This window comes from Hemicordylus capensis, chromosome 4 (assembly GCF_027244095.1).
Source record: "Hemicordylus capensis ecotype Gifberg chromosome 4, rHemCap1.1.pri, whole genome shotgun sequence".
NCBI lineage: Eukaryota > Metazoa > Chordata > Lepidosauria > Squamata > Cordylidae > Hemicordylus > Hemicordylus capensis.
In genome coordinates, this window is record NC_069660.1 from 159,550,649 (window position 1) to 159,577,048 (window position 26,400).

At 46.0% G+C, this 26,400-nt stretch overlaps 2 protein-coding genes across 3 annotated transcripts in view; one reads left to right on the top strand and one right to left on the bottom strand.

The window, feature by feature from the left end:
- Window positions 1-707: 707 nt before the first annotated feature.
- LOC128323177 (uncharacterized) lies at window positions 708-20,047 on the bottom strand. Its single transcript, XM_053245897.1, has 4 exons — window positions 19,941-20,047; window positions 18,802-18,914; window positions 3,085-3,155; window positions 708-2,095 (listed from the first exon to the last, which is right to left on the bottom strand). Exon 4 carries the CDS (start codon window positions 2,082-2,084, stop codon window positions 708-710), a length of 1,377 nt encoding a protein of 458 aa, XP_053101872.1. The 5' UTR covers window positions 2,085-2,095; window positions 3,085-3,155; window positions 18,802-18,914; window positions 19,941-20,047.
- A 234-nt stretch (window positions 20,048-20,281) lies between these two features.
- Window positions 20,282-26,400, top strand: part of COP1 (COP1 E3 ubiquitin ligase) — a 230,370-nt gene continuing 224,251 nt past the window's right edge. For both annotated transcript variants that reach the window (XM_053247199.1, XM_053247200.1), the window contains exons 1-2: window positions 20,282-20,667; window positions 25,145-25,204. In XM_053247199.1, coding sequence (XP_053103174.1) covers window positions 20,282-20,667; window positions 25,145-25,204 — 446 coding nt within the window. The remainder of the gene's footprint in view (window positions 20,668-25,144; window positions 25,205-26,400) is intronic.

Genomic DNA, 26,400 nt, shown 5'->3' on the forward strand with positions numbered 1-26,400 from the left:
GGAGGAGGAAGGAACAAGGCATGTGTTCCCCAGGGAAAACCCCAGAGCTAAATTACTCCCCAATACTGCCCCCCCAAAACAACTCGTGGGTCTGCCCTGCCTGCAGGGTTGTGCAGACACATTTCCCCTGCCCCTGAGGCGGCCCCACTCTGAGACACCCCCACCCACCACCTACCTTGTGTCCAGGCATCAGAATGTTGGCACCCCTAGCCCAAACACAAATAAATGCACGTATGGCATAAGATTTTTTTAAATCAAAGGATGAAAATAAGGCACATGTGAGGGAAAACACCAGCAGGCTAGTTGGGCAACCGGAAGTGGACTGTGTGCTACAGGAAAGAGGACTTCAGAGATGTGCCTAGATGCAGAATGCTTGTCAGAGCTGAAACTCCCAAAATCAACCCCCAAGCAGGAAGTCCACCTCCACAGCTCACACTTGATCTGTCCACACACTGCAACTCATGGCGGAATATTTTTCCTTGTTCATTCAAGACAGCAAAAAAGCAGTGTTGAAAAATCCCTTCATGGATTGAAGGGCTATTCATCATCAACCAATATGGGAGAAGCTGTGCATTGTCTGGAGGTCTGGACTCCAATCGGTCTTAGAAGAGGTTTACAGATGCTTGCTGGTTTCTGCAGTGAGGAACGTTTGCGGATTAATTATCATAAAACCAAAGTGTTAGTATTCGCAAAAAAACCCCCAAGATTTATAATTGGTGTATAAATGGACATGGGACTGAGCAAGTCAAATGTTTTAAGTATCTAGGTGTGGTGCTACATCCTTCTGGCAAAAGAGAGGCACAAAGGGAACATCTGATCCAAACTGCCCAAAGGAGCATGGCAGTTATCCTGAAATTTTTTAGATCCACTGGAGGGCAGTTTATTCCGGCAGCCTTGAAACCCTTTGAGTGCAAGACAGATTCAAAATTACTATATGGCACACAACTTGGACTCTGGCGAACAGTGAATGCCATCAGGTGGATGAATTCATTCTGGACTGCCGGTGAGAGATAAGAGGTGGATCCAGGATGACTTTCCACATGGGTCAGGTATTCTTTCATGACTGGGTCACAAGTAGCCATTAGTTTTACTAAGCCAAGGAAATTTCCTACATTGGAATCATCCTTGTCTAGCTGAAGTGACTCCCTATGTCCTTGCAAAGCCAGGTTCTGAGTTGCAAGGTATTTGATGCAGTTAAGGATTCTTGTCAAGATTTCGCGCCACCTCTGCTTCTCCTTCTCAATCTGTGACCGAAGTTCCGCATCAATGAGTCCTCTGTTTCCAGCTACATTTCTTTCCATTTTTTTCCACTGTGTGAAGCACTCCCGATGATTCTTGGCATTCTCATGAACACAAATCCTTTCAGGTGCTTTCCAGTGGTTGAATCCACTTTCCTGCTCCAATGTTGACTGATGGTCTGACCGGGAAAAGAGAAGACAGCAGAAGCAAAATGCAGACTTCTTAGAAGGGGAATAGACCAGCCATGTGCGAGCCACCTCCTCACCACGACCACTTCCCAATCTCTTCCTGAACCAAGTCTTGTTCATTGCACGGTTATTTGTTGGTAGGAAAAGCCCCTCAGTGTTCTGGAAATACTTTGAACACAGCTTTATTATTTCTGTTCTCAGCGTGTCAGGCAGAATTGGTCTTCCAGTATCCTTGTCAAACTGCAGAAGTCCGATGTCATGCTGATCAATCACTTCCGGCATAACAGTTGGAGGCTCTTGGGCAGCATCCAGTTCACTGCGTGTAGTGTCCTCCTCCTCCTCCTTGGGTTCAGTCTCATCAGTAGACTCGACATCACCACCAGCTTCCTCTCCTGTCACGTCCACACTCTCTGTGGCAGCCTCTTCATCTGACTGGACTTCCTCCTCCACTTGTGGCGGATGTGCACTTGATCCACCTTCGGATTCCGAAAACACTGAAGCAGGTGCTGGCAACTCTGTGGAAGGTGGTGTGGAGCTACTTGTTCCGGCCCTTGAAAAGAAGGGCACGAAGAACCTGCTCGACCTCTTGGATTCCTCTGCCTCCAACTTCCACCTCTTCTGTCCTTCAGCTCCACTTGCCTTCTTCCGTGGCATCATGATGTTCGAATCTATAAGGGAATTTGTTCATTGTTATGTCAACATCCCACTCTTCCTCCAAGGAGCCCAGAGCACCCCCACACCTATGTCTGCATTGGACACCCCTGGTTACACAATAATGCTTTCCAGTATACTGGAATTCTTGAGAGCCAGCGCACCCCCACACCTGTTTCTGTATTGAAGTCGGGGTGGAGCAAGGTTGGAGTGGGCCCAGAGACAAGATTTTAACCCCCCCCCCATCACTGAAGCTCAGCTCATGAAGTAAAGAAATCTTAAATGAAGCTGAATAGTGGTAACAAAAAGCAGAGATATCCTCTCTAATAAAAGGCTTGGTGTCCGTCCGTGGACACCAAGCGTCTGTCCATGCCTCCCTGGGCTGTTCTGGGCATGCGCGGAGCGCATGCTCAGAACAGCCAAAGCAGAAACAGACACAGGCAACAGGTGGCCATGTTGGATCCTTGCCCGGCCACGGAAACGCAAAGGCGGCCACAGGAAAGGGCAGAGGCGGCCGCAGGGAGGCAGAAGCGGCGGCGGTGGCACCAGGCCAGCCAGCCGCGCTGCCAAAGCCGGGCGGGGGGAGGAGGTGGCGGGGGAAGCCGGCAGAGGCGGCGGCAGAGCCGCTGTCGAGGCCTGGCGGCGCCGCCGAAGCTGGGCAGCTGGGAGACCTTGGGGCCCTCGTCCGGCCAGGGAGATCAGCCGCGGCCTGGAGACTGACGGCGGTGGGAGGGGGAATGGCGGCGGGGGTCCCGGAGCACACAACTCCACTAGCGCCCGTTATTTAACGGGCTTAAAAACACTAGTATATATATAACACCTATGTGCCACAATAGAACATCATCCTAAATTATTTTCTAAAAGGTTTATTAAATTGTGTATGATGCAAGTCAATTAATAGTACTAGAGAAAGACATGATTGAAGTGTTTCAATTAATTCATTTACAATAAATTACACTGCTTCACATTAAATTGCATTTGACTTAGAAATGTTTGAATTACTTACATTAGAAGGCTTGTTACTAAGCGCTGGTTTGTGGCTGGTTGTGCCTGCAGTTCTCCCAGTCAGCAGAGGTGCTATTATTGTTTTTTGAGAGAAAATAGTAATTATTTTTAGTATTTCATTTTATTTATTTTTACAGTTTATATCCTGCTCTTCCTCCAAGGAACCCAGAGTGGTGCACTACATACTTAGGTTTTTCCTCACAACAACCCTGTGAAGTAGGTTAGGCTGAGAGAGAATTGTCTGGCCCAGAGTCACCTGGCTAGTTTCATGGATGAATGGGGATTTGAATTTGGGTTTCCTCGGTCCTAGTCCAGCACTCTAGCCACTACACCACGCTGGTTCATTAGAGTGATGTACAAAGAAGAATACATAACTAAAATGGTCCCCTGTCCCCAAAGGGCTCACAGTCTTAAAAAAAACATGAGGCAGATACCAGCAACAGCCACTGAAGGGATGCTGTGCTGGGGCTGGATAGGGCCAGTTGCTCTCCCCCTGCTAAATACAAGAGAATCATCACTTTAAAATGTGTCTCTTTGTTTACTCTCTTTCATCAGGAGTAGCTTTTCATGTAGATGTGAAGCAGCAGGATTCATCTGCCAAAATTCTCTCTATTAAAGGAATAAGACCACTTTCCTCGTTTTCATATGGTCATCTTGTCAGACAAATTTAGAAATTCAGTCCACTGATCTTTCTTATGCAATGTTTATCTGGTCTTGGTACAACCCACTGGTTTACGCCTGCTCTCTTCCTATCAAGAAGGCACTATTTTCATCTATTTTAGTCTGATTGACACAATAAATGTTAGACATTATGGAACTGTAACATCTGATTTCCTTTTGAGACCAACATCCTCCTGTTTTACCTGACAAAACCTTCTCAGGTCCTGGTTAAAGCTGGTTTGCTGTAAGGTCTTCAAACAATTTATTCAGCTATGCTTGCACTTGCAATTTATCTTTGCCTGCGCAGTTGGGAAACGACGCCCAAGCCAGATGGCAGGGCCTTGGCGTCGCTCGGCTCAGAGGCTCTCTCCTCACCTCTTGTTATCCACCGGGTACGGGGTGCAGTGGGGGAGGATAGGGTGGGGGCGGGCTACTATCTTGCTGGTCTCGTACACACACAGATGGCCCCCAGACATCCCTGAGTCACCTCGGCCGCACAGCAGCAGGCGGCGGGCGGTTGCCTCCTGCTGCAGGGGCTCTTTCTCATCACTTGGTTGGAGGGGGAAGGGAGACAAGACAACAAATCACGCCACCGTGACCCGTGGGCCGCCATTGCAGCCACCAGCCAGGGGCACAGGCACACGACGGTGGCGGATTGAAAGGGTGTGCAGTGCCACACCGCGGCCCAGGGGAAAGGGCAGCCAGCCAGAGGAGGGGAAGCTGGTCGCTCTCTGCCTGCTCTCTGCTGCTGCCCAGGCGAGGAGGAGAGCGAGAGTTGCGAGGGCACGCCGCGGCGGCCCGGCGACCAAGAGGGGGCGTGGGGGAGGAAAAGGGCAGGACAGGACCGCTCTCTGCCAGTGCCGTGGGACCCAGGTGCGGCATGAGCCACCATCACCGCGGTGGCCTCTTCCATCTCAGGGTGGGAAGCCGCCCCCACCCCACCGGCCGCTCCAGCACCTAAGAAGAACTTGAAGCCACAAGCACACTGCCCACCACCACGCTGCCCCAGTATAATTTTAAATAAAGATTAATTGAAAAAAGAACACACACACACCTTGTCCACTGTGAACGCTTTATTGCGTTTGTTTGGCAATGATGATGATGATGTTTGCTGGTTTGGTCTCCTTCTTCCTTGTCCTGTGCAGGACAGAGCCCCAGCCAGCAGCAGCAAACACAAACGCTCCCTTTCTAGTCGTCGCCAGACAAATCCTTCCATGTGCAGGAGGCGACCAGAGCAGCTGGGACTCACGCATGTTCAACTCAGTGGCGGGGCGGGGAGTTGAGTGCCAGCCCAGGAAGAGGTCCGTGTGCCTGCCCATTGTCGAAGGCAGCAAACTTTAGGCGCCCGCTGCCCAGCCAGCCGGAGCCAAGCAATGGGGGGGGGGCCTCTGGGACTGCTCGTGGGGGAGGGGGCACCACACGCTCGTATGCGGACTGCTGCCCTGCGTGCTGCCGCCCTGAAAAAATTTTTTTGTCAGGAAGGAAGGAGGGGATCAGGGCGGGGGGTCATGGCACTTTTTGGCGCCCCCCAAGTGGCGCCCAGGGCATGCGCCCTGCCTGCCCCCCCCCCCGTGGTTATGCCCCTGACTTGGACCATATGCTAACTCAGCCTCCTTGGAAGCCATTCAAACTAAATTTCTGAGGGCAGTTTTGCAGGTGGCCAGTGGTCCCAAATTCTGTACTCTGATTGGAGTTGGGGTTGTGCAAAATTGAAACTAAAATGTGAATTTCCATCTGTACTTACTGGCTTAAACTAAAATTTCTCTCTTTAGGATTAGCATTTTTAACACTGAATGATGATTTTAGCTCTGGCTAAAAGCAAACATCATACAAGAAAAGCTCTCATGGTCTCGCACCAACACTTTTGATCAATAGTGGGTTTGAGCAAGCAAAGGCAATAAACAGCATCTGATTGATATCAACTGCCAGAATGATTTAGCTGTAATATCCAATCATTTTAGGAATTGGAGACAGAGCCAAATCACCAGGCCAGCAGAGTACTTCTCATCTTTTTCGACCCTGGCTCATAGAAGAGCCTTTTCATTGGCGAGATTTGATGCTTTGCAGTCAGCGGTTCTGGAAGGCAAGTTCGGTAAAATCCCCTATAGCGACTGCAAGTGTCCTTGCAATGCAGGAGTCATTGAAACCGTTGAACATGTATTATTACATTGTTCATTTTACCGTGACTTTCCGTGAATTTCTACTTCCTTTATTACACAAATTTCTGGGACATTCAGATGAATTCTACATTTCTTGGTTATTGTTAGATTAATATACAAGAGTCACTTATAAAGTTGCTAGGTTCTGTGCTGCTGCATATAAATCATTGAAAGCGATTAGTTATAGACACTCCTGTTATATAATGGACAAGATTTCAGTATCTTGAATAATGGACAAGATTTCAGAAGTTTTAGTAGTTTCATCTCGTGTATTAGCTCATGTAAATTAGGGGTGTGCAATTTGGGTTTTCGGTGATTCGGTTCGGGACCCGAACCGAATCACCCCCATTCTGTTCTGTGCCCAAATATGGGCTACCCGAATCACCCCTGATTCGGTTCGGATTCGGGTTAAATCCGAATCCGAATCGATTCGGGTAAGAAAAACGGGTCCCAGGGGCAAAATAGTGGGGTGGGGTGGTAGTACCCAATGGTTGGAGGCTACCACCCAAATTTCAGGGGAATTGGGCAAAGGGCTGATTTTTGGGGAATTGTTGAAGTTTACGCGTCTTTAAGGTTTCCCCCCATAGAGATTCTATGATAGCTAATTGGATTCTATGATAGCTAGTGGATTCTATGATAGCTAATGAGATTTTCAATGAAACACCATGAATCCACTCTAATTTGCTATCATAGAATCCACACTCAGAATACCTCTGAAACAACAGAACCCTGTACCCCATGGGTTAGAAACCCAATGGGGGTGGTTGGCACCCTATGTGCACTACACTACCACTCGCTCTGGGCCACCCCAGCACCCCCCAAGTGCAGTTATGGGACTGCTGAAAGCTCCATGTATACCCTATGAGGAAAAACCTTAAAGACGCGTAAACTTTAACAATTCCCCAAAAATCAGCCCTCTGCCCAAATCCTTTGAAAAAATTCAGGTAGCTTCCTTGACCCTACCTGGCACTACCACTAACCCCACACTGCTCTAGTCCACCCCTTTGCCCCCCGCGTGAAGCTATACATTTGCTGACACCTCAATGCTTCTCTATGGGGAAAAACCTTAAAGACGCGTAAACTTCAACAATTCCCCAAAAATCAGCCCTCTGCCCAATCACTCTGAAATTGGGGTGGTAGCCTCCACCCATTAGGAACTACCACCCCAACCCACTCTTTTTGCCCAGATCCCACGCTATGCCCCCGAACTGCCCCAAAGACACTAAAACATCAAAAATTCCCCCAAAACCAGCCCTTTGCCCAATTCCCCTAAAATTTGGGTGGTAGCCTCCATCCATTAGGCACTACCACCCCACCCCACTATTTTGCCCCTGGGACCCAAAATTCGAACTGACATCACATCAGACCTTTTTGCATTCAAATCAATGGAGGCAAAAAGGCGGGAAATTCAAAGAGATGTCAACCCGAATCACCCGAATTTTTGGGGCACGAATCAGGGGTGATTCGGCTCAGCCCCCCAAAAATTGGGGGACATCGGGGGTGATTCGGTTTGGACCCGAATCACCCGAAATTGCTCGTTTCGGGCACAGATCGATCTGTGCCCGAATTTTTTTGCACATCCCTAATGTAAATATACTCTTGTTTTAAATACAATGTTCCATATTCTGTATCAAGATGGTCACTGACCACAATAAAATGACAGTATTTTGACTTTGAAATCAAATCTGAAGGTGGAATTAACATCCTTCTGGAAAACCTCCAGGACTAAACCCCCCATCTGGAAATACCCAGAGTCATCCAGTTATAATCATGGTCTCGACATCACATTGATTACAAGGAGTGGCTGCCATTAGAGGGGTATCACCACACTTGGGCGAGCATGTGCTATGAACATAAGCCATGGCCCATGGGGCCTCGGAGAGCTGCACTTGCTGCCTCGCCTGCCCCCCTATATTGCTTACTCCCACTCAGTCAACCCCCAAGCAGGAAGTCCACCTCCACAGCTCACACTTGATCTGTCCCCACTACTGCACTTGCCCCAACTCCATGCCAGCTAACTCTGCTGTACTCACCCCAACTCTGCCGCAGGAAATAATCAAAAACCCTGTGAGTGATGAGCAGGCGGGGGAAGAAGCAGTGAGCAAAGGGGCAGAGGGATACACTTTGTGGTGGAGGCATTTGTTCACTTTATGCATCTAACAGTGGGCTCTGGCCCACATAAACTCAGGGCAGAAGCTATTTGTTGGCCTTTACAGAGCCACAGGAGTCTTTGTTTTTGTCACAACAGACTAGCATGGCTTAAGCTTCTGAAACTGAGAAACAAATTACACATGGCTGTAAGGCTAGCTCCTCACCCTTTCAATTATAAACCTTTCCCTTAAAAAAAATAAATTGCCATCATCTAGTCAAAGTTAAGCACTTTTAAGTCACATTGTTTTCAATGTGAGGGATTTGAACATGCTTAACTTTATTTGGATTGTGTCTTTTTTATTTAGTTGTTCAGGGCTTTGCAACCCCCACTCTAATACAGGAGTGCTACGCTCCCCCCACCTTTTAAAAAAACAATAACAAGTTCAATTGGTGATTCTTTCCCCACGCTTTTTTGTGATATCTGTTTATTTTTTAAGCTGGTCTGGGAATTAGAACACCTCACTCTCTTGAACTAAGTCTGCCCTCTGGTGACCGGAGGAAATACTACTGACTAGTAGTAATTGTTTCACATGTCCTCTTCATTTCAAAGCTTTACTACACAAAACCTTTACGCTGAAGATATGTTCCAGTCTTTCCTAGAGTGTATTTATGCTCATCTTCTTGTCATTCACTGCTTTTTGCAACTGATTCTCTTCCCAGGACTTTGTATCTGTTTAGTCCACACATTTTATTATCCTGATGTAACATAGGAAGCTGCCATACACTGAGTCAAACCATTGGTCTATCTAGCTCAGTATTGGCTTCACAGACTGGCAGCAGCTTCTCCAAGGTTGCAGGCAGGAATCTCTCTCAGCCCTATCTTGGAGAAGCCAGGGAGGGAACTTGAAACCTTCTGCTCTTCCCAGAGCGGCTCCATCCCCTGAGGGGGATCTCTTACAGTGCTCACACTTCTAGTCTCCCTTTCATATGCAACCAGAGTGGATCCTGCTTAGCTAAGGGGACAAGTCATGCTTGCTACCACAAGACCAGCTCTCCTCTCCGATGCACATGATGTAAGCATGTCACTCTCCCTTTGTACCTCCAGTGTTCCTTGAAAGCATAGGGGTTCCTCAATAAGATAAGCAATGCTGCACAGAGATGCCTCCCACAGTGTTCTATCAACACAGGGATGTGTTGGGTGTGTTAAACGTTTATGTGGGGTGATGGTGCAGTCCCATAGCCCTGACTAGTGGCCCATGTGAAATCAACCTGCATCCTACAATATGTTCCAACATCCTCTGCAATGTTCAGAGGTTCTATGATAGACAAGTTGATGTGGAAAGGGTTTTTTTCATCATTTGGTATTCCTACAAAAGGCTCATTCTCCCCACAACTTCCACCAATGTTGCTGCTTTTATTTATCACACAACACCACAGCACACTCCTTCCCTTTCTCACATAGTGTCATCCAGTAAGAGACTTCACTATGAAAAGACTGCACATACCTCTTACAAACACCCTTAAAATGTAGCCTTGGGCAACAAATGCATGGAGGAGCATCAGCACATCACAGAACACCGAGTACTTAAACATGCCATATGCATCTTCAAATTAATTGTGAAGTCCTTGTTGTTACTATGCTATTGTGCAAAGCTGGACACGGGTGTAGCTTCACATTTGCACATTTAATTAACGGTGCACCTCTGCAACCAGGGTGGATTTGATTTAAATCAAACTGATTTAAATCACGATTTAAATCACTAGCAGGGTGGATAAAAATCAATGATTTTTTTTTTAAAAAAATGGATTTTTAAAATTTAAATCAGATTTTTTTGATTTTTTTTAAAAAAATCATTGATTTTTATCCACCCTGCTAGTGATTTAAATCGTGATTTAAATCAAATCCACCCTGTCTGCGACCTATTTCTACTTCACTGCACATATATGAAGATGTATAAGTATATTTACAGTATAAGTAGGACCAACCTGCTCTGAGGGGAGGAGAGAAGAAACAGACACAGGCTGGGAACCTGCCACCTTCCAGCTCTCATGCTGCAGCTGAGGTGGCCCCTCCCCTCCCAACTGCCATCTAGGAACCATCTTGCTCTGAGGGGAGGAAAGACGGAAGACGCGACAAAGCCAAAAGGGTTCCGCATGTGAAGATCTAAACATGTGGCTCGATGTATGGTTTTTTAAATCGAAGCTTTTGGGTAGACCAGGGGTTTTTAACCTTGGGCCCCCAGATGTTGTTGGACTACAACTCCCATCATCCTCAGCCACAAAGGCCATGTTTGGGGATGATGAGAGTTGTAGTACAACAACATCTGGGAGCCCAAGGTTAAGAAACCCTGGTATAGACCGTTTTGGGAGGTTTTAGAGTATATAAATGTCACAAACAAAACAAAAACAATATGCATTGTACATACATATTAAAGCAAGAAACCTCAGTTATAGAGCCCTGCTGCATGTAAACATGCAGAAAAATCCATGTAGCTAGTTCAAGCATTATGGCATATTTATTAATCCATAAAGTATAAAGTGGCCTATCACTTCGTTAATACATTACCCAGTCATTGACTTATAAAGTGGTTAAATGATCAGGATTTAAAGTACAATATACAGTTGCTCTTTCCATTGCAAGCAAGGCATGTTATTGCATCACTTAATTCTCTGGTTAAAAGATGCTAGCTTCCTAAACGGTTGAAAAAATTAGATGTTGAAAATCACCTAGGAAATTTATATGATTTATATGATTAGTGGGGGTAAAATATCCTTGTGAGTTACACTGAATGTGAAAGTGGCAGCAAGGAAGGCTGGAATAGGTGGTTTGTTTTGCTGAAACACTAATTGAATAGATTATGCATGTCTGGCACAGAATACTACCTTAACTTCTGCTCTGGGTGATGAGGTTAAGCTGGCTGTTCTAATAAGGTAAGAAACTATGTGTCAGTGCTTATTTTTTTCATGAATAAGCAGATGGAGGTAACATAAGCTATGCAGCTAAACAGAATGGAGGCCTCTATTCACACAGAATTTAGATACAAATTTCATTCATCATTGCAAATGATAGCCAGTGTTCCATATAGTCTAGGCTCTGACTGCTGAGATTTCAGGCTTCCCAGAAGACAAGCAGAGAAATCTGGAGGGCCCCTGCCTGCCGTTTTGTGTGTGTCTGCTTCTCTTAACTCTCCTTTAAGGACTAACTTTCCCTAGGGGTTTAGGGGTGGAAGATCAGAAACCAGTTGCCACTAAAAGAGAGAGAAGCATAGATTAAATCTAATCATTGTAAAGTGTAGGCAGGCTCTTACTTGGGAGTAAACCCCATTCCTCTTTCCCAAGCTAACTGGACAAAGAAGCAGCTTTTAATATTGTGGTTTTCTTATATTTAGCAGGGGGAGAACAACTGTCCCTATTCAGCCCAGCATGGTGGCTGTTTCCAATGGCTGTTGCTAATGTCTCCTTTGAGCGTTTAGATTGTGAGTCTTTTGGGGACAGGGAACCATTTTCTTATATCTTTTGCTATGTAAAGTTCTCAAATGCTTTGAGAACATTTTGTTAAAAAGTGATATATAAATATTTTTAATAAAATAATATCATAAAGTGTGCCATCAAGTCGACTCCTGGCAACCACAGAGCCCTGTGGTTGTTTTTGGTAGAATACAGGAGGGGTTTACCATTGCCTCCTCCCACACAGTGTGATATGATGCCTTTCAGCATCTTCCTATATTGCTGTTGCCCGATATAGGTACATAGTCTGGGAAACATACCAGCGGGGATTCAAACTGACAACCTCTGGCTTGCTAGTCAAGTCATTAATATCATAACAACCTTATTATTATAATTTTGAACACAGCATAACTGTAATGTGAATACTGAGATAGAAAGGCACCTCTCTTGCTACTGGGTCACATTGTTTTCTGTTGAATGAAGAAAACTGCTGTTTGAGAGGTGTTTTTTTAAAGTGTTTATAGATATTAATGGAACACAGATTACTTCTGGAACACACATAAAAGTGGAGGAGACACACATAAAAGTGGAGAGAATGAAAGAGAGAAAAGGTCATAAATATATGCAAATCTAATCCAGGTGATAGTCTTTAGGCCAGAATAAAAGAGTTAATGCTTAAGGTTGGCTTGTAGGTAAATATAGTGGCCAGATAACTTTGTTTCCTCTTTCTTCATCAGTAGCCACCATGGTAGTGCAACATTGACATTAAAAGTAACAACATAAACTGAATGACCTAAGTGATCAGAGAACTTTCGTAAGTTACTTTTGATGATGCACCAGGAAGCTTGATCATAAAATCAATCAAACAATTTATTTCATTCTTTGACCAGTATAAGTTAAAACACAACAGTAGCATTAAAAGCAGTCTATCCCTGTCCGTAACTGCAGCAAAGCGAAAGCTAAAATCTTATTGTTTTTGAACAAAAATCTATGGTGTGCTATAAGGTTAATTAAAATATGATAAAATAAATGTATAGAGATCAGGAAGTTATAGACTGTGAACATAAAACTAAAATCTATGAGAAACTGTAAAATAGTTAAATTAGGATAAAATGAAAACTGAGTAGCAGGGGCAGCAGTCGTGCCAGGACTGGTTAGTTCTTGATGGCAGTCAGCTCAGATACTAGTGAATTTTGTGTGCTACCGCACAGAACTTGACAACATAGAACTGGCTTGTGTGGCCTGGCAGCCTTATGGGAAAATGAGTGTGCTGCAGATGTCTCTTTAGAATAGGCAGTGTGGGAGGGCACGCTTGGTAGTTTCAACTTGCCCAGTGTTGCAGGGACACAGGCGTTTTGGGAAGGGGAGCTTTTTTTGTCTTCCATCTAACACAGTCAAAGGGAGGGTGCTGCAGCGAGCTAGGGTGAAGACTCTTCTGTGGTTAGGTGCCCCTGGCTGCATGAGATATGCAGCAGGTGCCACTATGCACTTTAGGCTTTCAATGATAGGGAGATCTGAGGCCCTGCCTAGGTCACTTTGTTGCACTATGTCCATTATGTGCTGTTTAAGAAATGTCCTGGCCTGTTCATAACCCAAGGACAGTAGTTGGGTGGCGGGTGGAGGGGCTGGGGAGCCATGATGTTAGTTTTGCCAGCAGGGTTTGCTTCCAGATGGATTGGTAATCATTCTCCATCGTTAAGGGGGCTAAGCCCATTGGGAAGAAGGATAGTTTTAGCCAAAAATTGAGTATGGACAACCATATGCTGACCTCCACTTTCACCAGGCCTGCCTCCAGGCCTGCATTTGAGACACAGTGGGGAACCTGGAATTTGGAATTTTAGGAATTTGGACTGGACGAGCTCCAGAGAGGCGATGTTGGGGAGGGGGCACAGATGGGCTCCTTAGAGAAGTTGTGCCAGTGACTTTGCTTCAGATAGTTTGAGGGTAGTGATGTGCCCGGACTGGTCTGGAGGCCATTCTACAGGCCTCCAGACCGGTCCGGACACGGGCGGTTCGGGTTCAGATGGATTGGGATGGGGGGTTCAATTAAGGGCGGGGGAGGGTTTACTTACCCCTCCCGCGCTTTCCCAACTCCAGTGCCGTATTTCCTTTAACAATGGGGCAACAGGATACCTCCCTGCCACCCCTTTCCTTGCTTGGCAGCGCGCGCGCGTTTCCTTCAGCAATCGGGTGGCAGGATACCTCCCTGCCGCCCCTTTCCCTGCTTGGCTGCAAAAGGCTTTAAGAAGCCTTTTGCATGTGTGCGCGCAAAAGGCTTCTTAAAGCCTTTTGCAGCCAAGCAGGGAAAGGGGCGACAGGGAGGTATCCTGCCGCCCCATTGCTAAAGGAAGGAAACAAGCGGGGAAAGGGGCAGCAGGGAGGTATCCTGCCGCCCCATTGCTTCAGGAAACAACTAGCGCGCCCAGCCAAGCTGAGAAAGGGGTGGCAGGGAGGTATACTGCTGCTCGATTGCTAGAGGACATACGGCGCCGGAGTTGGGAAAGCGCAGGAGGGGTAAGTAAACCCTCCCCCGCCCTTAATGGAACCCCCCACCCCAGTGCCGGACTGCAGCTCCGCAGTTCCGTGCACACCCCTATTTGAGGGCTGCAAGTATGTAGTGGCCACATTTTGTGGGGAAGAATTTTAAGATGGCGGCAATGCTCCTCTGGGCGTTGTGGGCAACATAGATGCTGTGGGCCTTCCTGGTGCCAGATGCATGAAAGACTATGTTTCTATGTTCCTAGAATTGCTGCATCATTTACGTAATGCAGAATGGAGATGTGTTTCTCTGTCAGCTTGGCAGGGATAAAAGTCCAAGTTGATTAGGTGGTCCACCATGGTGTGTATGTAGAAGTTGAATAGAAGTGGGGCAAGTATGCAGCCTTGTTTGATGCCCTTACAAATAGGGATGGTGCTTGACAGATGACCTCGGGAGTTTCATCTGACTTTCAGGAATGTGCCATTGTGAAGGGTACAGATGAGAGTTAGCAGGCACTGGTCGATCAAAGAAGCTTTCTGTTTTCCTCACAATTTGGCTCATGAGATGGAGTCAAAAGTGGACTTGAGGCCTATGAAGGCAGCATTCAGGGAGACTGTGTGGTGGGTGGAGTATTTCTCAATTAGATGCTAGAGTACTAGGCACTGGTCAATGGTGAATCATCCCTCCCTGAATCCGGCCTGCTCCTCTGCTAGGAGGTTCTCTTCAGGGACGGAGCTATAATTGAACGAAAGGGTTCAAAGAACACGGGCCCCCAGCTCCAGAGGGCCCTCCAGCTACATCCCTCCCTATTTTCTTCATTATCTCCCTCAGTCTGGGGGTCCGCCAGAAAGAGGGATGAACATGGGTCCCCTCTCCCCTAGCTACACCCCTGGTTCTCTTGTTCCAGCCAGTCTTTCAGTTTCTAATACAGGTGTCTGATGGAGAGCTTACTGACTGTACTGAGCAGGCTGATGGGTCTATAGTTTTCTGGGTCATCATTCCTACCTTTTTTGAAGATAGGAAACAATTAGGCTTTTCTCACAATCCATGAGAAGAGCCTGAGAGGGTTTGCGAGGAGAGCGGGCTAAGCTCCGCAAACCTGGTTTAAGGGGAGGGATAGTTTGGCAGGTTAACCACCTGGAGGCCACTGGGCTCACCTGCAAGCCTGGTGGTTTTCACGGTCAGGAGAAATCAGGTTAGGCTCCCCTAGCCTGATCTCGCCTGATCGTGGGAATAGCCTCAAAGACTGCCAGCCCACAGTCTCTAGGGATACGATCGTGCTTGTCAATAAATGTAAACAGCGAGGCCAGAATAGTAGCCCACCAAGCTGAGTTATTTTTGACTAGCTTTAAGTACTTGGCATTACTTGGGCTTATAATAACAGTTTATAGAAACTTAGAGCACATCAATTTTCCATCTGTCTATGCGGGATAGTTGTTGTGGTTCCTGGGTACCCTATGTTACTCATAGGGTCATAGGAAGTCACTTTGGAAGGTTTGGTCCCAATAGCTCAAATGGTGTGGGAATGTATAGGGAACAGACAGAAAAACAGACATTCAATTTATATATATATATATATATATATATATATATATATATATATATATATATATATATATAAAGCAGGAGCAGAAGGAGGCTGGTGGTGGAGCGTGTTCAGCCCCTGCCGCGGCCCCCTGGCCCTGCCCCCTGCATCTGACACCAGATGCAGGGACCGGCTAGCCACACACCTGCATCTGACGTAGGGCGCAGGGGCATAGTCTCCCTCCCAAATGGGGCCGCGCAGCCCTGTTTGGAAGGGAGGTTGGTCCGCGCTACGTTGGGCAGCGTGGGCCGGAGTGACTCTCCCTGCCTTTAAAGGCAGGGAGAGCGGTTCCAGCCATGCTGCCAATGCAGCGCGGGCCGATCTCCATCCCTCCTCCGTTTGGGAGGGTGATTGGCCCTGCTGCATTGGCAGCAAGGCTAGGAGCGGTTCTCCCTGCCTTTAAAAGGCAGGGAAGGTCACTCCAGCTGCGCTGCCAATGCAGTGCAGGCCGATTTCGGTCCCGAAATAACCCCCGCTGCGTCTGATGTCAGATGCGGGGGCGTGGCTAGCTGGCCCCTGCATCTGGTAGATGCAGGGGGGCGGGGCCAGGGGGCCTCAGCAGGGGCTGAACATGTGCCGCTGCCAGCCCCCTTCCGCCAGCGTGCACAGCTGCTCACTGGAAATCTAACGGAGTGAGCCAAGTGTAAAAATGAAAGAAAAAAAAGAGACTTTCCATGTGAGTAAAACGGAGGTGGGTGGGAATGGAGAAACAAAGAGAGAGAGAAGCTACAGAGAAAAAACAGAGAAAACACATACTTGTAAAGACGCAACAGAAAGAGGAAAAAGACAAAGAGAATGGGGCAGGGGGAGAAAGAAATAGAAGACAGAGAATGGAAGTCTAACCTTTTCATTCTCAATCTTCTTGCAAAACTGTAGCTTTAGTTTTCTTACTCACTCACTCCCCTCAGCTTTTGTTTTTGTGTTATTATTTTTTAGGCATCCTGGGGGAAGATTGATGCTGTTTCTGTCTTCTCTTCTGTCTTTCTTCATTCCACAGAATAGTAGAAACAGAGGGGTGATTTGTGTGTGCTTTTGGTTTCAGTAAATTTTGGTCAGTAAATTTTTGTTCTTCCCTGGGAAGAGAGTTTGTCTTGTAGCAAGCATGAATTGTCCCTTTTGTGCCACGTTGGTTTGCATTTGGATGGGAGACCACATGTGAGCACTGTAAGATATTTCCATCAGGAGGAGTAGAGGTAGATATTCCCTGAGCATTTTTTGGTGTAAAAGGTCATTCATTCAGCCAATTTAAGTGCCGCAGGACTGTCCATGCAAAATGTGGTCTCTCTCTGCAAGTCAGTGGGAAGTATCTTAATCAGAATCTCTTGTTTTTTTAAAAAAATATCCAGCTTTCCCTGAGTGTGTTCTGGAGTGTGTGTGTGTGGGGGGGGAAATAGTGCATTCAGGAACTTTAACTGCCAGGACTCTCAATGTAAAATATGGTATGTGCAGGTCTGTGGGTATTATCTTCGTAATTTTCCCCTTACAAAACAATATTTTGTTCAGTCATATTTATTGCAACACTGCAAGAGAAAAACAAAGCAGCTCCAACTTCTTGCCTGCTTTTCTGAATGGCCGATCCTCTTTCCCAGCCTGCCCACAAGTTGCATTAAAAAGCAACAAAAACCCCAAGGTCTTCCTCATCCTCCCAATTGTTTTTTACATCTTTACATTCTTGAAAATTCGGTTGCTTAAATATTGACACCTTTGGAGACAAAGAAGGGGAGTGGGTAAAGAAAACTTGGGATGGGAATATGTTGTGTATTAAAATGTTTCTGCTAATGCATATTTGCATAAATATACTTGTTTTATATTACTACATTATTGTGAGTTAAGTTGCTGTTTGTGCCCTCAAGAACCCACATGTTAAAAACACTGCGTGTATCTTGTAGCGGGGATCTTGCAGCAGGCGGGGGTTGGGGGGTGCGGCTCCAAAGGCCATTAGGTGATGATGCTTAACTTGCAGTGGGATGGGTGGGCCTCCAGCAAAGGGCGGGGTGTGTGTGCTCCAAAGGCCTTTAGGTCCAGGCTCCCAAATTACCTAGGTGCACCACTGCCAGCCACAATGACCTTTGGGAATTGTAATCTAACAAGATCTGGGGTCCAAGGGTTGGGAACTGGCACCAGAAAGGTCTCCTGAGCAAGCATGATTGAAATAAACAGGAGTTGCAAAAAAGAATTGCCACTTTATTTCCCCTTGCATAGGGGAAATTTTGTTAATTAGTTGAAGAGGATGTTGCCATTTAGATTTTGCATCTTGGATTCCAATATTTATTTTTATTTTATCTTACATTTTATATCCCGCTCTTCCTCCAAGGAGCCCAGAGCAATGTACTACATACTTAGGTTCCTCCTCACAACAACCCTGTGAAGTAGGTTAGGCTGAGAGAGAAGTGACTGGCCCAGAGTCACCCAGCAAGTCTCATGGCTGAATAGGGATTTGAACTTGGGTCTCCCTGGTCCTAGTCCAGCACTCTAACCACTACACCACGCTGGCTTTCAATAGATCTTTGGTTTGCCTGGAAAACTGCTCAACAATTTCTGCCATTATTAATTATTGTCAATCAGTATGCACCAGGGCCAAAGTGCACTGAGGCTGTAGGTCTACACTGCCTGGCAGCAGACAGAAATGTAGGGAAAGTTTCACTTACTAAATCTGTGTGTCATCCTGCTTTAAAGTCCCAGCAACTTGTCTGAAAAAAGACAATTTAAGTGTGTGAAATAAAAAACACTATGCTAGCTGGGCCGGACGCAGAGCATCTGTGCCTCTGGCCAGCCCACTCACCACCACTGTCCCCCACAACGCATGCCTGGTTTTCTGGCCGACTGGCCACTTTTCCTCACGCCCACTTCTGCCACCTCCTCCTGGCGGCCAGGCCAGGCTGGCCCGCTGCCACCATCTCCTGCCTCCGGTGGCCGGCCCAGGCTGGCCCGCAGCCACCTCTTGCTCCCGGCGGCCGGTCGGCCCGCCCCGCCGCCACCGCCTCTTGCTCCCAGCAGCCGCCCGGCCCCAACACTGCCTTCTCCATTGTCCATTGTCTCCCAGTCCCCATTACTATCTCCCAGGTAGCTGCTCTCGCAAGATCTGCCACACATGGGATTAGTGACAGGTATGTCTACGAGAAATAAATATATAGATATTTTGTGTAAGTGCATGTGAAACTTGGCAGAATGTGTAAAATAGCCAGCCTCTAAGCATGTTTAGTTAAAAGTTAATTCCATTGAGTTCAATGAGTCTTTCTTCTTAGTAAAAGTATGCAAAGGACTGTGGCCCCGTGAAACAAATCTATGAATCTTTACCGGGAAGAAAATCCCACTTTGTTCAATTGGACTTGCTTCCACTGCGCTCCGAAGTAGGTTTCACATTGAGGTTGGACTTCCTTCCACGTAGCCACGCAGGACGCGCTTAAAGCCTATTGAAAAGTGAAAGCAATTGACTTAAGGGTCTCTGGCGACTTTAGGACAGCAACCTTAATAGTAATGAATCCTTAGTCGACTGGCTGCTCGATTAAAGATAAAGTGTGCCATCGAGTCGGTGTTGACTCCTGGCGGCCACAGAGCCATGTGGTTGTCTTTGGTAGAATTCAGAAGGGGTTTACCATTGCCATAATTTACGGGGAAGAGGGGAAGCAGTCTTTTTTAATGCCATCTAGGTTGCTAGGTTACCCGACCATCCCCCACCCCCCTTATGCGCAGGTGCATTCCTTTTTAACTTAGCCCCCTGTGTATCCAACCATATAGATAGCATTGGTAGAGTAGCTCATCCTATTGTTCTGATAGAAGATTCCGAGTTCCTTTGGAACTACTTTTTCCTACAGCAGTTCATAACGTAGCTGTCATTGGCCAACAGTACTCCCCGCTCAAATCCCCACAAAAGGTAACCGTAAAGAAAGGTGCTCGCATTTTTCCAAGCTCACTTTTTATTACTTGTAAAAAAATTGTTTTGTATTTGTAAGCATAAAAAAAGAAGGTGGCTGCCTGAAAGTTAGTGGAGCACAAGGGTTTCCTCGGTGCAATTGAACGCTGGATTTTGGCTGCGAGAGAATCTAGAGGGCAATTTAAAAGGGAGTGTTTTGTTGTTGGCATTGGCACTTGTAAGGTAGTTAACAAAAATCTTGAAAAGCAAGAAAAAGAAGAAGAAAAAAGAAACAAGGACGTTTTTATATGAAATAAGATTTGAGCTAGAGCATGAACTCCTTCTTCTACTATTACCTTTTGGGTTGGGTTTTTTGTTTTTGTTTTTGGTGAGGCATGCAGCTCTCCAAACACAGCTGCACAAAAGTCCTGGAAGCCGTCTTTATTTTCGACAGTCCTCGCTTTCTTTCGGGAAATAAGGAGGAAAGGGCTCTACAGTAACCCAGAATCGGAAAGCTGTGTGAGTCTATACTAACAAATCTATGCATCCAACACGCACACAGAATCTTAGACAGAAGACGTACCTCATGAACGCATGCGTAGTTGGTGACGAACCTTCCACTGGGAGAGCGCTGGTTAATAAAGCTTCAACCAGAAGGTTTCTCACCCCACTCTCCGCCCTTTTTCTCTCTCTCGAAGGGAGGGGGGCGGCGGCCAGGGAGTGGCTGGGAACCAATCGGATTCCACACGCGGAATTCTCCGGGGTGGGGGCGGGATGAGAGTTTTTATTTTCGTGCTGGAAGCTGCATTGTCCCCTTCCTCCCGAGAGACAGTTGTCCGCGCTGAGGGGAAATGATGCGCTGACTGGAAGGGACAGACGTTCCGACGTCGTCGGTCGGGGTGCTTGAACTAGGTCGGCCTCGGCATGTCAGGAAGCCGGCCGCCACCACAACACCCTCCGGCTGGGCCGGGCACCACTACAGGCCCCCTCGGATCCTCCTCGTCGTCCGCCGCCGCCGCCTCTTCAGTCACCACCTCGGCCTCTTCGGCCACCGCGACGGCGCCCGGTTCCTCGTCTTCGACTTCGGCGGGGCTGGGAGCCCCTGCGCGGCCTGTGTTGGTGGCGCCCGCCGTCTCCGGTTCCTCCAACGGTGGCCTTTCGCGGCTGGCGGGGACGGCCCGGACCGGCGCGGGGTGCGGCACAGGCGGCGGCGGCGGCGGCGGCGGCAGCAGCAGAAAGAGGCCGCTGCCCACCCCGCTCTGCAATGGCCTCCTGAACTCCTACGAGGACAAGAGCAACGACTTCGTGTGGTGAGTTGAGAGGGGTGGGTGGGGAAGCCGTACCTCTCCTCATCTGCTGGCTGGAGGGACACAAGGCCGTGATGTGTCCCTGAGCGTCCCTGTTCAAAGTGCATATCGGTAATCGATGTCCAGTCTGTAGTATGGGTGTAATAATATTGTCCTACGTTAGAGGGCTGTTGTAAGGATTATTGAGAGAATGCAGGTAAGATTATCGATATGAATGCTCGGGAAGAGAGAACAATCTTGACAGTAGCCCTGCAGATTGGGAATGGTTGGGTCCAAGGGGGGGATGAGAGAGTTCACAGAAATGTGGCTTACTTAAGGCCACCCAAAGCATTCACGGCTGAGGTGAAATTTGAATCCTGGTACTGCACAGGTAATACTCCTAGACACCAGCTGAAAAGTGTGTACATCTGGTAGCTCATTCTTGTCCAAGTTCTTCTTGTTCCGTACTTGGAATCAAAGAACTTTAAAGTTGGAAGAGATCTTCGCAGGCTTCCAGTCTGACCCCCCCTACTCAGTGCAGACAGAAAACGCCTATAGTATCCCAACTGTCCAATATCCCTTAGGAAACTTCTAGTAGCCCACCACTGTTCAAGGCAGGCTGTTCTGCTGTCAACCAGTTCTTATAGTTGGGAAGTTCCTCCCAATATGTAGCCTCAATCTGCTTTCTTGTCGTTTCAACTCATTTGTAGTTTCAACAAAACAAATCTGCTGCTTCTGTGCAATAGACCTTCAGATGTTTGAAGGTATCTCATCTCCCACTTAATCTAGCTTTAAGAAGAGAAAATGCCTATCCAATTCCTTTGGCAAAGAGGCACCTTTTAACGTGGTGATTCTCTTTATTTAGCAGGGGGAGAATAACTGGCCTTATCCACCTGCAGCACAGTATCTCCAGTGACTGTTGCTGGTGTCTATCTTATGTTTCTTTTTAGATTGTGAGCCTTTTGGGGGCAGGAATCCATCTTATTTATTTATTATTTCTCTGTGTAAACTGCCCTGAGCCATTTTTGGAGGGCGGTATAGAAATTGAATAAATAATACTACTAATAATAACTGTTCTTCGTATAGCTTGGTTTCCAGACCACTTACGATCACCCCTCACATTTCAATGTTCTAAGCAGTATTCTCTCTAATTTGTTTCATCTGTGTGTGGAATGAGTCTTGTTTTGGGCGGCAGTATCAAGGCAGTGTGAGCGTGCATGCATTCAGAGGTGGCTTTCCTGATTCAACCTGAGCGAGATCTAAAATTGAGTGGACATCAAAAAAACTTGTGAGCGTGTGTGTGCATGTGTGCTTGCCTTATAGGGAACACTGGTTCTAAGTACTTCATTTATAGTCTTAGTACTCCCTGCAAAGTCACCATAAGTGGTGCAGCGGGGAAATGCTTGACTAACAAGCAGAAGGTTGCCAGTTCGAATTCCCGCTGGTATGTTTCCCAGACTATAGGAAACACCTATATCGGGCAGCAGCGATATAGAAAGATGCTGAAAGGCATCATCATTCAACCTGAGCGAGATCTAAAATTGAGTGGACATCAAAAAAACTTGTGAGCATGTGTGTGCATGTGCGCTTGCCTTATAGGGAACACTGGTTCTAAGTACTTCATTTGTAGTCTTAGTACTCCCTACAAAGTCACCATAAGCGGTGCAGCGGGGAAATGCTTGACTAACAAGCAGAAGGTTGCCAGTTTGAATTCCTGCTGGTATGTTTCCCAGACTATGGGAAACACCTATATCGGGCAGCAGTGATATAGAAAGATGCTGAAAGGCATCATCTTATATTGTGCAGGAGGAGGCAATGGTGAACCCCTCCTGTATTCTACCAAAAGAAAACCACAGGGCTCTGTGGGCACCAGGAGTCGAAATTGACTTGACAGTACACTTTACCTTTACTCCCTGCAAAGAACCTTGTCAGAGAAATCAGTAGGTCTTGGGCATGTTCAGAGGGCACGTGGTACAGCACTATTTAGGTTTGTTTGGTCAGTACTGGATGGGAGATTCTTCGGGAATTTCATGTAAACCACTTTAAATTCTGTATTGGAAAAAGGGTAGGGTATACATGTAACCATCCTCGATGTTTCAGATGATTGTCACTGAGTGAAGATTGTGACTTGTCTTAAGCCACCTAGTGAACTCATGAATAAGACAGAGTTTCAACCAGGAATAACTTGCTTACAGTTCAGGGTCTTAAGGCTAGTTCACACTTGCATGTATGTCTAATTTGATTCCTCTGCACGGAGTTATTAGTAGCTGAATGTGTGATTTAATCCCACACAAAATCCCATACAAAGTGTATATGCTAAAAAAAGTGTATGAAGTTCTGACATCTGTGGTGTGTGTTTTGTGTTGGCCTATACACACACACATGCTAATTGGAGGATGTTGCAGTCATCAGCTGATGAACATGCATGTATGAATCGGGGAACAAGAAGAAGTGCATAATGTTGTGTGTTGGTGAGTTCTATGGGTATTGGCAGCATTCTTTTTATAAGTGTTTATATTTTCAAGTTAGGAAAAATGGAACTTTTTGTTTGAAATGATGGCTTGTTTGAAATGATGGCTTGCACACTATTTTTGATGCATATTTAACTCTTAATCAGAAAGATGCTATTTATCAGTCAGGTTCAGGTTTGTTTAAAATACTCTTATATCTCTTTGACCAACCTGTACTGATAGAAGTGTGTGCAAATAATTTGACCACCCAGAACTCATCATAGGACAGATGTTCATTATTGATAATGCTGCACAAAGTTCTGTGCAACTTAGAAAGCTTGCATATGTTTTGTACTTGGAAGATAACAGCTGCTAATAACTGTGTGACAGGTGTATGACTGACAGATGTCACTCTTACAGTACAATATGTAGCTTAGCTTCAGTGTTCATTACATAGTTCCATGGAACTCCTCCACTTAATTCAGTGTACTTATCCTGCAGAACTATGTGAGCACCATTTCTTTTCATGGAATGTGGAATAGCTCTCTTCCTTGTTCTGGTAGTCTTATGAATGTCCTCTTAATCTTATGTGGCAAGATTTTATTTCCTATATTGAGCCAATGAATTTTAACTGGTTATTTTAAGTCTTGTTACTTTTAGTTGGTGCCTACTTGCTTTCGTGTTTTAGCTGGAAGGTCTGTTCTGCAAATTTAGAAGTGGTCAATTGAACTTTAATTTGTTGAAAATCAAACAAAATGTTTCAGATATAGCATGTGCAGTTTTTATTCCTTATGATTGCTGATCAATATCCAGTATGCAGGGTTTTCAGGTGCTGACGTTAATATATGCATAAACGTTTCTTGCTCTCTGTCACAGGCTTCTAATTTGCTAACTTCTTGTCAAATAACGCTTTGATTTTTATTGTAAACTGCTGCTTTTCTGTGTGTGTTCTCTTTGGAGCTGGCCTTGCTCTTACAAACCTCTAGCAAGGTAGTCAAACAACTAAAATTGTGGGTTCAGTTCTGCTTCAGGTAGGAACTTTAAAAGGTGATTTGGTGACCAGTTCAAACAGTTTGGACTGGTTTTCAACCAGTTTAGATACATTTCATGCAGAATAGTGTCAAATTCATAATTAATTTAAATTTATAAATGGGACCACCACGGAGGAAGTGGGACTGTTGCATTTCTCTTGTGGAGCACAGCCTCGAAGGCCGGAAAATCAGTTTTGGAGACAAGCATAAATTGTCCCCTTTGCTAAGCAGGGTATGCCATGCTCTGGTAAGAGCATGAAGGTTCCAAGTTCACTCTCTGGCATCTCCAAGATAGGGCTGAGAGAGACTCCTGCCTGCAACCCTGGAGAAGCGCTGCCAGTATTGCTGTAGACAATATTGAGCTAGGATGGACCAATGGTCTAACTTGGTATAAGGCAGCTTCCTGTGTTCCTATAGTTTGCTAACTCTACCAATTTTTCTATGCACAGTCCCCAAGGAAAGTTTGCTTTTCATCTGTGTCACCTCAAGCATCATCTTCTATTGTTGTGCGATGTATACAGAGTATTGTAGTTGGATCTACTGTTGAACTTCTGCCCTAATTGTTTGGAAATATTTTTAGGTGTCAGTCTGTTAGAAAACCTATTCTAAACGATTGCATGTGAGGTTATTTGAATCTGATTGCACTTGAGTGTAATTTTATGGCTTCTAATTTTAGCAAATTAATGCAGTTCTTATTAGCTGCTGTTGATTCATGCCAGCGTGGTGTAGTGGTTAGAGTGCTGGACTAGGACCGGAGAGACCTTAGTTCAAATCCCCATTCAGCCATGATACTAGCTGGGTGACTCTGGGCCAGTCACTTCTCTCTCAGCCTAACCTACTTCACAGGGTTGTTGTGAGGAGAAACTCAAGTATGTAGTACACCACTCTGGGCTCCTTGGAGGAAGAGCGGGATATAAATGTAAAAATAAATAAATAAAATAAATCTTATCCTCTAGTAGAAAACTGACTCTTTTGAACTTACTTGGCTCTGTACTTAAACTATTATTTTTTTCCTTCCAGCCCCATCTGCTTTGATATGATTGAAGAAGCTTACATGACTAAATGTGGACACAGCTTTTGGTAAGATTTGTTGACCAAACTGCCTTATCTTTATCTTTCAATAAATATCTTACGTTTAATTTGAGCTGAAGTTAGATTCTCGGATGCATCCAGCAGATGCAGTTGTTTCTGAGTAAGTGGGGTGGCATGGAATGACACATTTAGAATAAACATTTTATTTGGGTATATCCTTGGGGATAACTTCAAGACTTCTGTGGATCCGGAACATTATACTGGAATCTGCTCTTAGGTAATCTTCAGAGCTCTATTTTCCTGCTCAGAAGTTCATTTGCATTGAGGAAATTATATGTATCTCATGACATCCAGCAAGTGGCACTAGTCCACCCCCTGATGAGGCCACTGATCAAGCATCCAATATGTGCAGCAGCGGCTCAATCCATATACTTATGGTGGAGAAAACACTTGGCTGTATTTAACATTAACACTAACCTTGAAAATAAGAACTATATACTGAGGCCCATTTCTGGAGGTAAATGACCTTAAAACAGTGATGCTTATGCTGGTAGCCTCCAGGCTTGACTACTGTAATGTGCTGTAGGTGGGGCTGCCTTCGTACATAGTCCGTAAACCACAATTGGTGCAGAATGTGGCAGCCAGTCTGATCTCTGGGCCAACCCGAAGGGGCCATACAACACTGGTTTTAAAGGCATTTAACTGGCTACTGATATGTTTCTAAGCGAAATACAAAATGCTGGTTATTACCTATAAAGCCCTCAGCAGCATGGGTCCAGGGTAGTTAAGAGAGCACCTTCTTTGTCACGAACCCTACTGCCTATTAAGATCATCTGGGGCGGTCTGGTTACAGTTGCCACCAGCTTGTTTGGTGGCAATGTGGGACTGGGCATTCTTTGTTGCTGCCCTGGGGCTTTGTAGTATGCTCCCTGTCAAAATAAGAGCATCTCCATCTCCGATTGCTTTTAGGAAGACCCTCAAGACACAACTGGGATTTTGGTCAGCCTGCATTGCATTTACAGGTTCACGTTCAGCAGAGCTATCTCTGGTCATGAGGAGTTTAATTTCTGCTCCTTGTGCTTCAAAACAGTTCCCGGAGGTGTTCTGCTGTGACGCTTTTAATGGGTTCTTTGCAGATAAAATGTCCTTTATTCGGGCTGAGTTGGACCCTACTATTTCTGCAGGGTCTATGAAGGAGTATCCAGTGATCACTCTTGCAGTGTTAGGTTGGATTAGTTTCAATC

Excerpts from the sequence above, each read along its gene's own strand:
- LOC128323177 (XM_053245897.1), bottom strand. The coding sequence starts at position 2,084 with ATGATGCCACGGAAGAAGGCAAGTGGAGCTGAAGGACAGAAGAGGTGG.